This window comes from Corylus avellana, chromosome ca3 (assembly GCF_901000735.1).
Source record: "Corylus avellana chromosome ca3, CavTom2PMs-1.0".
NCBI lineage: Eukaryota > Viridiplantae > Streptophyta > Magnoliopsida > Fagales > Betulaceae > Corylus > Corylus avellana.
The window spans coordinates 19,791,884-19,803,227 of record NC_081543.1 but is presented as its reverse complement, the minus strand read 5'-3'; the positions used below and the strand labels follow the sequence as shown (position 1 = coordinate 19,803,227).

At 37.3% G+C, this 11,344-nt stretch overlaps 1 protein-coding gene and 1 pseudogene across 1 annotated transcript; one reads left to right on the top strand and one right to left on the bottom strand.

The window, feature by feature from the left end:
- The first annotated feature begins 863 nt into the window (after positions 1-863).
- Positions 864-1,465, top strand: LOC132176634 (auxin-responsive protein SAUR78). The gene has a single exon (XM_059588897.1). It carries the CDS (start codon positions 894-896, stop codon positions 1,278-1,280), a length of 387 nt encoding a protein of 128 aa, XP_059444880.1. The 5' UTR covers positions 864-893; the 3' UTR covers positions 1,281-1,465.
- A 1,746-nt stretch (positions 1,466-3,211) lies between these two features.
- Positions 3,212-11,344, bottom strand: part of LOC132174243 (uncharacterized) — a 53,868-nt pseudogene continuing 45,735 nt past the window's right edge.

Here is an 11,344-nt window from a genome sequence, read left to right as displayed (position 1 = left end):
ATGTCCTGCATATTTCTTATAACAAGCCACCAAACGGAAAACCTGGGCTACTTCAACTTTTAGAGTAGCAAATGAATATATATATATATATATATATAGATCACTCTTTACAATCTCTCGGAGAGTGGGTTAATTACCCATTCGGGGCGTTGAGAGGATGCAAAAAAGGGTTAAATATAATTTAGCCCTCTCAACTAACAACTATTTTTTTATAAAACTCAATAAGCTGGCAATTGTAACACTTCAATTAATCATCACATTACCATTTTGTTATAATTAGTCTCTTTCATTAATGTTGACCATATGGTTCGCTGAAAAAGTCATATTTGACCATATTCTTCGGAAAATATCCTTGTTTTAATACTTAAAATGGGGTGCTGCAAGCCACTCCTTAGCCACCATGGGCGGCTCGTAGCTATTAACATTCGGTTAGGGGTGGCTTGCGAGCTACTCCCATGAACTTATTTCTGTAGTTTAATGAATTCAAGTGTCACAACTGTCGGTCCGTCAGACTTTAACAAAAACAACTGTTTGGTTGAGAGGGTTAATTAAGAAGTATTTTACACATGAAAAACAATGGGCTCCTACACTCACTAGTGAGAGCTTGTGTGGGTCGGTTTGCGTGTGTAAAAGCCCCCACCCCCACCATTAATTCATCAAAAATAAAAATAAAAAATAAAAAATAAACAAAAAGATGAATTGTTCCTGTCAGTTAAAAAAAAAAAAGGCCGGTTGCGAACAGACCCCACATTTGAAGCAGCTGAAAACAAGGACGTTGCAGCCACCCTGTCGCGCTTTAAGCAATAATTATAAACTGTGTGAGTTGTGAGTTGTGAGAGTGTAAGTCAAGTCTCCCAAATCTTTCTGATTCTCTCTGTGGAAAGAAGAAAGCAATGAAGAAGATGAATATGATACTGAGGAAGTGCAAGAGCCTGTCAAGGCAACTGGGGAGATCTTCATCATATAGCAGCCTAAGATCCAAATCCGCAAGGGGAGATTTATGGGAAGATCATCACCATCATCACCATCATCATCATCATCATGAAACTATATTTGTGGGAAGCACCAGAAAGCGGTACGTGATTAGCTCCAACCACCTAAGACATCCTCTTATATGTGCTCTCATCGACAGGACAAACCAGAAGGCAGGGGACGATGATGTCTTGGTTGTCAACTGTGAGGTGGTTCTCTTCGACCATCTCTTGTGGATGCTTGAGAATGTCGACCCAAATCTTGGCTCAGAGTCCTTACAGGAACTGGCTGACCTTTATGTTTCTTGAGATCTTCTTCAATATCCAATTATGTTATTCTTCTTATATTCCTTTCATTTCTGTCGACCCAACTCGTTGGGATTCATGGACCAACTGCTCATTCAACGAATTACCTGAAATGGGTGTATTCATGGGTTTTTGATGTTTTATGTCATCATTCTTTATCCTTGCATATAAAGTAATAATAAAGTTTCCTTGAGGAGCCGTTTGGGGAGCTTTTGTATCAATCAATTTTTTTTAATTTTTTTTTAAAGAAAAAGTATATTTCTAGTCACTAAATTTTGCATCGTAAATTCTTGCTTTATTGGTAATGGCGTGATGTTGTTTTATTATTCCAAATCTCAATGTGTGTAATCAGTTTTTTACATGGTTTCATAGAATAGGTACAACACATTTTCCATCAATCAAAGTCTAATCGTGGTTTGATAGGTTTGGTTTGAGGTTGTAAATTGTATTTACCTATAATTTGTTTTTATGATGTATTTTGGTTGTCACTGTTAGACCAGTTGTCACTCCCGATAGCTCTTTGATCTTAGACCCTGCAAAGAAAAAGGAAGGATTAGTAGAAGGCCGCAAAGTGAGGGGTTCACATCCGTTCCACCTTCGATGCCTAAGTCAGATATGTGATCATAAGATGATAATAAAAATATAAGCATAAGAGTGTGAAGAGTAGAGATAGGGCTGTAAACGAGCCTAGCTTAGGCGAGCCAGGGCTGCTCAAGCTTGGCTCGTGAAAATAGTTAACGAGTTCAAGCCCGGCTCGAGCTCGTGACGAGTTTGAAATCACCTGCTTGACTCGACTTGCCAAGAATAATTCCTTGTGCGAGAACGAGCTCGAGCTCGAGCTCGACTCTTAGGAGAGCCGAGCCCCTTATTGGGTACCCGGCTCGCCTAGCTCGCAAAGTAGAAAATATTTATTTTTTTTAAATTGTTAATAAATTAAAATTAACAAAAATAATGGATTACAAAAATTTAAAAATATATTCATATAACTTATTTTAATCAAATTCTCTAAAACCACATAACAACTTACAACTAACAAGACAAACATTTACAATTACAACTCCAAAATTTTCCAAAAACAATTACATATCATGATATCAAATTTGAAATAGTATTACAAAAAAAACCTAATGAATATTTGCAATATCATTATGATATATTGATATGCAATTACAAATCAAATAAAAATAAATAAAATAAATAAAAATAAAAATAAAAAAACCCACAATCACTTTACATTTTGAAAAAGAAATACAGACAAGAGTCTTTACTAAACAAGTGAGTACAACAAATAAAAAGTTTAATTTGCAAATGAAATCTTGAAATTCATAAGATATGCAGGGGTTGAACAGCAGACATTAACACTGGTGTAGAGCTACATAATGCAATGCTTCCAAGTTCCAAATTCTAGCAAAATGTTGCACATTCTTTTTTTCTAAATATTGAGATACAAAAGTAAAATTAAATAAATTAAATATATGATTGACAAAAGATTTGAGTCATTTAACTATTCAAAAGCTTACTTAGCTGTTAAAATTCCAATCAACACCACTGCCAGCAACCTTCAACTTTGAGGTTCAGAAGCACCAAGGCAACAATATACAAATAAGGCAACAATAAATTTTCAAATGAGCATGTAATCAAAACCCAAGATTTATCAAACCAACAAGGCAGCAAATTCATTAATGACCAAAGTTTGGAAAAAGGGATTTTTGAAATATCATATTCAGTGTCCAGCTAATTAATGTAAAGAAGGATTTATAGCTACTATATATATAGCCCTTGAATTAGGTCACTGGAAGCCTTTGCAAAATCATGTCATGCTCTGTTTATCTAAAATACATATATACCAAAGTAAATATATTTCTTAATGGCACTTGCATCCCTATCTAAAACCCCAGTTATGCAAAAAAAAATAAATAAATGGGGCAGCTTTATTACAAGACAGAAAGACATAATTTTGGTGCTTCCTTTCCAGGTTTGTTTGCATTTGAACCAAACACAAGCCTTCCAGAGGGTTGATGTGAGGCAGGATTTGATGACTTAGAATACTTGGTTCCATTTTGACCCTCTGGTTGCTACTGCTTAAGCATGGGAGAAGAAGCTGGTGCAGCTGATTGTGTCAAGGGTTTTCCATCCAAACGTCTCGCAGAACCAGTGAATGGGCTGGTCTTGGCCATCTTTTTGGCTGGCTCGTCTTCAACTGAAATACCAAAAAGAATTTAAGGCAAGAGGTTAATAATCAAACCTTCCGAGCAAGTGTCGAAAAGAAAGGTTAAAAAAATAAATAAAGAAGAAGAGGCAAAGAACCTTCTGGTTCTCTCTTGTTCAACAGAGCTGATGTTGCCGGTTTTTCAGGTTCTTTATAATCAAGAGGAGCGGCAAAGTCAACCTCGCAGTCCGTTTCAATGATACTGACTGCAGACGAGGGTTTTGTTTCAATTATATCAATGTAATACTTCTTATTGTTATAAGCAACCACGATGGTATCGCCAGTGGTTAAACAAGAGTAGCCCCTTAATGATCTTTCCAACCTAGAAATGAACATTGAGGTAAGATACGAATGAAGATTAACACGCGCAAGAGCGTGTGCACACAGAGAACAAGGCTGTTGCTAAGGCATAAATGAAAATGGCAAATTGACTAATACGGCATTGGGGTTGGAGATATCTAAGAAGTCCTTGGTGTGGGGCTGCAGCTTCATATATGTTCCCTTTGCTAGGCTGGCATTCTTCACTTGCACTACGTCTCCCTCTTGTAGGAACATGTTTTCCATCATCTAGCAGTGAAAAACAAAAGGCAGCACTAAATAAGAGGCAAAACTGTAGTGCAAAATATTACCTAAATTAATAGATAATAATTGTACGTTTTACCTGCAAGTGCAGAAGGTCAACATAGTAGTATATGGTGTAAGTACAAGATCATTCCCACGAGGATTGCTGAATTTATGTTTAAAAATAGATTCCTTAAGCAAAACAAAGATTGATTGTTGAAGTGATGATAATAAAGGGTAGGACTTTGATATCCATCACTAATTATATTTAGCTAATATAACAATCTGCCAATGCTTTGATCAAGTTATGCATATCTAATGTTTGTCAACCTTAGGGCATGACGTATACTCCTAAGGCTATAGATTTTCTTAAGCAACGAGTTAGGTATGGCGTATACTCTTAACTCTTTTCATTCCTAAGGGATTTAACATGATTTATACTAAGTTGTTCCTTAAGAAGACATATGTTCTATGGAAATCGTTAAACACATGAGGCCTAGGGCATGGCATATACTCCCGGTTCCTCATGTTGATTAACCCAAGAATCCGGTGTGGATTACTTTTGTCACTTATGTTAAACCCAGGACTCGGCCATCCACTAACTAGTCCGTACCACATGCATATGTTGATCAGGCACACACATATGAGGAATTCATGCAAGCAGGTATTAATCAAGTTAAATAGCACAACAAGACCATCACAAAAGCGCCAATATTGAAATATTAACAAAACATAACTAGGGCTTCAATCTAGCCCTACTAATTAAATTAGCTACACATTGAGTTGATGTTAAACATCTTCATAAAATAAAAGAAAATAAAGGGAAAGAATAAACCCGAGACTTGAACTTGAAGAGCTCCTATTCTTCTCATTCCCAAGTATATCTATTCTAGAGGCTTAAGGGTCGATTTATAGGCTTTAGAAGTCTTAGACAAAGTAGTAAACCTAGGGATTTCGTAGGGTTTTGAGACCTATTACAATTTGGAGTTGGAAAACCCTAATATGGAAAGAGGGACATTCTGGCCGCCACTTGGTGTGTCTCCTGCGCACGGGATCGCAGCCCGTATGCGCTCGATCGCAAGTCTGCGATTGATCCTTCTTCTACCATGTGCTCGATCGCTCCTGGCTTGCTTGATGCTGTGTCCTCTTGGGTATTGCGCTCGATCGCAGTACCAGGGAGCTCCAATTGTCTCTATCTTCTCTTTTGAGCCCAAATCACCTAGTTTTACTTCATTTTCTTTGAAAAGCTTGTAAAAGTATGAAAAACACAAAAAAGAATTAAAATGGCCTAATTAACTAAAACCAAAGGATTAAAATATGCAAGTTAAGGGCTGAAAATATGAATATTTTAGCATTTATCAAAAACATCAGGAGAACTGTTGTCAAAATATATACCTAAATTAATAGGTAAATAATTGTATGTTTTACTTGCAAGTGCACAAGGTCAACATAATAGTATATGGTGCAAGTACAGGATCATTCCCACGAGGATTGCTGAATTTTGCTTAAAAATAAATTCCTTAAGTGAAACAAAGATTGATTGTTAAGTGATGATAATAAAGGATAGGGCTTTGATATCCACCACTAATTATATTTAGCTAATATAACAATATGTCAATACTTTAATCAAGTTATGCATATCTAATGTTTGTCAACCTTAGGGCATGGCGTATACTCCTAAGGCTATAGATTTCCCTAAGCAACGAGTTAGGCGTGCCGTATACTCTAACTCTTTTTATTCCTAAGGGATTTAGCATGATTTATACTAAGTTGTTCCTTAGGAAGGCATATGTTCTATGGAAATCGACAAACACATGAGGCCTAGGGCATGGCATATACTCCCGGTTCCTCATGTTGATTAACCCAAGAATCCGGTGTGGATTACTTTTGTCACTTATGTTAAACCCAGGACTCGGCCATCCACTAACTAGTCCGTACCACATGCATATGTTGATCAAGCACACACATATGAGGAATTCATGCAAGTAGGTATTAATCAAGTTAAATAGCACAACAAGATCATCACAAAGGCACCAATATTGAAATATTAACAAAATATAACTAGGGCTGCAATCTAGCCCTACTAATTAAATTAGCTACACATTGAGTTGATGTTAAACATCTTCATAAAATAAAAGAAAAGAAAGGGAAAGAATAAACACGAGACTTGAACTTGAAGAGCTCCTATTCTTCTCCTTCCCAAGTATATCTATTCTAAAGGCTTAAGGGTCTATTTATAGGCTTTAAAAGTCTTAGACAAAGTAGTAAACCTAGGGATTTCGTAGGGTTTTGAGACCTATTACAATTTGGAGTTGGAAAACCCTAATATGGAAAGAGGGACATTCTGGCCGCCACTTGGTGTGTCTCCTGCGCACGGGATCGCAGCCTGTATGCGCTCGATCGCAAGTCTGCGATTGATCCTTCTTCTACCATGTGCTCGATCGCTCCTGGCTTGCTTGATGCTGTGTCCTCTTGGGTATTGCGCTCGATCGCAGTACCAGGGAGCTCCAATTGTCTCTATCTTCTCTTTTGAGCCCAAATCACCTAGTTTTACTTCATTTTCTTTGAAAAGCTTGTAAAAGTACGAAAAACACAAAAAAGAATTAAAATGGCCTAATTAACTAAAACCAAAGGATTAAAATATGCAAGTTAAGGGCTGAAAATATGAATATTTTAGCATTTATCAAAAACATCAGGAGAACTGTTGTCAAAATATATACCTAAATTAATAGGTAAATAATTGTATGTTTTACTTGCAAGTGCACAAGGTCAACATAATAGTATATGGTGCAAGTACAGGATCATTCCCACGAGGATTGCTGAATTTTGCTTAAAAATAAATTCCTTAAGTGAAACAAAGATTGATTGTTAAGTGATGATAATAAAGGATAGGGCTTTGATATCCACCACTAATTATATTTAGCTAATATAACAATATGTCAATACTTTGATCAAGTTATGCATATCTAATGTTTGTCAACCTTAGGGCATGGCGTATACTCCTAAGGCTATAGATTTCCCTAAGCAACGAGTTAGGCGTGCCGTATACTCTAACTCTTTTTATTCCTAAGGGATTTAGCATGATTTATACTAAGTTGTTCCTTAGGAAGGCATATGTTCTATGGAAATCGACAAACACATGAGGCCTAGGGCATGGCATATACTCCCGGTTCCTCATGTTGATTAACCCAAGAATCCGGTGTGGATTACTTTTGTCACTTATGTTAAACCCAAGACTCGGCCATCCACTAACTAGTCCGTACCACATGCATATGTTGAGCAAGCACACACATATGAGGAATTCATGCAAGTAGGTATTAATCAAGTTAAATAGCACAACAAGATCATCACAAAGGCACCAATATTGAAATATTAACAAAATATAACTAGGGCTGCAATCTAGCCCTACTAATTAAATTAGCTACACATTGAGTTGATGTTAAACATCTTCATAAAATAAAAGAAAAGAAAGGGAAAGAATAAACACGAGACTTGAACTTGAAGAGCTCCTATTCTTCTCCTTCCCAAGTATATCTATTCTAAAGGCTTAATGGTCTATTTATAGGCTTTAAAAGTCCTAGACAAAGTAGTATACCTAGGGATTTCGTAGGGTTTTGAGACCTATTACAATTTGGAGTTGGAAAACCCTAATATGGAAAGAGGGACATTCTGGCCGCCACTTGGTGTGTCTCCTATGCACGGGTATGGTCGATCGCAGCCCGTGTGAGCTCGATCGCAAGTCTGCGATTGATCCTTCTTCTAGTATGCACTTGATCGCTCCTGGCTGCTTGATGCTGTGTCTTCTCGGGTATTGCGCTCGATCGCAGGTACCCAACGATTGATCGCAATACCAGGGAGCTCCAATTGTCTCTATCTTCTTTTTTGAGCCCAAATCACCTAGTTTTACTTCATTTTCTTCCAAAAGCCTGTAAAAGTATGAAAAACACAAAAATGAATTAAAATGACCTACTTAACTAAAACCAAAGGATTAAAATGTGCAAGTTAAGGGCTGACAATATGAATATTTTAGCACTTATCACACCCCCAAACTTACATATTGCTAGTCCCTTAGCAATACAAAGCTAAAAAAATAAAATGGAAAACTGAAAACGAAAAGATAAATCCATCTTTTGTGGGATGTACGATTGCATTTAGCATATGCAACAAACCTTTTAAACCACTAGGAATTCCCTAGTGGACGAGTGAAGTCTCTTGAGGGTTTTCCAGAAATGTTACCCACAAACATCATGCAAGAGTTCATGTTATCCCAAAAATTAAAGTATCACTTTAAGATTATGATTTTCACTCATAAGCAAGCTTAAAAAGATGAACTCCATCTTCACAATGAATTGGAATCTCGATGTGCAATTACTTACAAAGGACATGCTAAATCGTCACAAGTTTGAAATTTGTGTACAATGAATTAGTACAAAATTATGAGGCTTCCCAATCTTTCCAATATGCAATGTCTCCTTATCTCAGAATTTACTGAATTTCCTATTAGAATGACACACTGGCATATTTCTTTTTCCCTTTTTTTTTTGGTCAGGTTGTGCAATGTTGGTTCCCTTAAGCTTTCTAATTGACCCTTGTAGCGAGTGTTAAGTCAATGACTCCCAAACCAGATGGTTTTAGGGCATTAGGTGTAAAGACACCCCTAAGGACCTACTAACTCGAGTCAAAAAGGCTACAAAGCCAACTAATCATGACATTGATCAAATCCAAATTTTTCTCCTTTTGACGTGAACACTCAATGCTTTGAGACAAGAGGTCCAGTTACTCAATGAAAAGCCATCAATGATCATTTATTTCATATATACAAAGTGGGGATGGTGGAAGCGCAGTATGCATATAGATGCAAGGTGTAGGGGAGAGGGATGTACGTGCATATAATGATAATTAAAATTAAAGCAGATAGAACCGTCCAAGAAGGCGGTATGACAATTAATAATCAAAGATATAAAAGACAGAAGATAAGATAAACAAATCTGGATAAAAACTCGTTAAAGAGTTTAAAATCGTTACAGATTAAAGATAGGCTTACAAAAGAAAGCGTTAGTGCTTACTGAAGTAAGAGACAGAAGACAGGGGAATGGCAAGATAGTTCTTGAGGGAGAGTACTGAAGGACTCTAGAAAACCTCTCGAAAAACCACTGCCTTACAAAGGGGGAGGGGAGCCCGTTATATAGGCTGAGCATAAAGCATAAAACAAATTACAATTGATTACAAAACAGTAAAAGCAGGCGCCGCGTCAGAGCGGTCACATGTGAACAGTAGAGGCATGTTTGATGCCAATCTTGAACAGTGAAATTCGCCTGATTGAACAGTAGTTGTCGGCACTGTAGTGTCAGCAGACAAAACATGAACAGTGAAGTTGAACAGTGCGTCTGAACAGTAATTTTGTACAGTGTCGTCTGGACAATGAACAGTAAAAGTGAACAGTGATTTTGCACAGTAACAACAAAATAATAGTGACCCGTTTGAGATCACCAAACTTCTTAGCTGTCGTTAGGGACAGTGAACTGAAAACGATCCGTCAGTGGAATGGTTCCAGTTCTTTTGTTGAGGAATTTCGTGGTCGTATAGGGACCAAACAAGAAAACTCTGAACTAACCGTCAGTGGCTAGTTTGAAGATGTTGTGTTCCAAACTATTATTCGTTATCATCAAGAGGACCAATGGAGTCAAGGTAAGTCTGAATCCATTGTTTCTTTTTGAAAGAATATCTGGGGACAGGGGGAGGAGGAGGCGCAGTATATGGCACAATGGCATCATATCTGCGAGTCATTAATTCAACTTTTTTGACAATGCGTTCAATCTTGGGGGACATTTTCCAAGTTTTACATTGGAACCAGTGTCTTTCAATCTTTTCTTGATTCCTGACATATTTCCATTTTAGGAACCAAGGGATTCTGAATTCTTTGGCAAAATAGAGCATGGGGGGAAAAATACGATTAAAATGCCCGACGAAACCTTTACAGGCGACGTGAGATGAAAACAGATGAAAAGCATAGACAAGAGGAGAGGGAAGAACATCAATGGTTATGCCAAAATGGTCCCACCATTGTTTAAACCATGCGGGGAGAAGACAATTGAAATTTTCTTCAAAGGTAATGAACCAGAAGTGTTTGGACTCAGGGTTCTGGAAAAGCATAAAACGAAACCAGGCATTGACATAGTCATAATAAGAATAGGGAATATGAGAATTTGAAGATGGGAGAATTTGAGATGGGTGGGAACCCCATTCTTCAACAGAAATGAATTTGACAATGTAGGCAATGGTCCCAACAATCGTTTGGGGATTGTCTTTTTTGGGGATAGGCCTAAATTTGACCGATTTGGTTTGGATCAATATATCAGTGAAGAATGACAAATCTTTCAAAGGATGTTCAGGGATCCAATGAAAATGAGCAGGAAAATAATTATAAGCCAATTGTCCAGGGGTTCTGGAAAGATCTTCAGAAGAAAACAGATATTGAGAAAAGGGTAGAGTTACCCAGGGGAAAGAAAGAATGATAGGGTTAGAACTGGATTCCGTTTGAGAACCAGGATGGGAACTATGTTCCGTTTGGGGAGTCATAGGTCCGGGTTTGTATTGGTTGAAGGCAGAAGATTTTGACTGGGTAAATTGTGGGGAAACTTGGGAAGGAAATGAATGAACCGTCATAGGATCATCCTGGGGATCAAGGGGAATAGAAGGCCTAGGCTTCAAAATAGAATTAACCTTTTCCTTTCCTTTGTTGCTGGCCATTGTGGCACTGCAAGAATTCTCGGGTAAGAAAATTAGGTATTGAATTGTTTGAGCCTTTGATGTATTCAATGTCAAAATCAAAAACACTTAAAATGGCTTGCCACCTGGTAAAAATCTGTTTTGATGCAATATTTTCAACATCTTTTTTCAAAATATATTTAGCAGATTTACAATCAATACGCAAAAGAAATTTCTGGTTGAGCAAATCAGACTGAAATTTGGAAAAACATAAAACAACAGAAAGAATTTCTTTTTTAATAGTACTATAATTAATCTGTGCAGAATTCCAGGAACCAGAGTGGAATCGAACAATTTGTTATGGGAATTCTGGGTTAGGTCCTGGAGAAATGACTTGTTTCAGAATACCTCCAAAGCCAATTTCAGAGGCGTCAGTGTCGACAATTTTGAAAGAATTATCAGAAGGGATGCCCAGACAAGGGAGAGTCTTGACATGGAGTTTAATTTCTTTGACAAGAGAAGTATGGATGTCAGACCAAGGGGGAGGATTGCCTTGTAACCTTTCAAATAAAGGTTTACAATGTTTTCG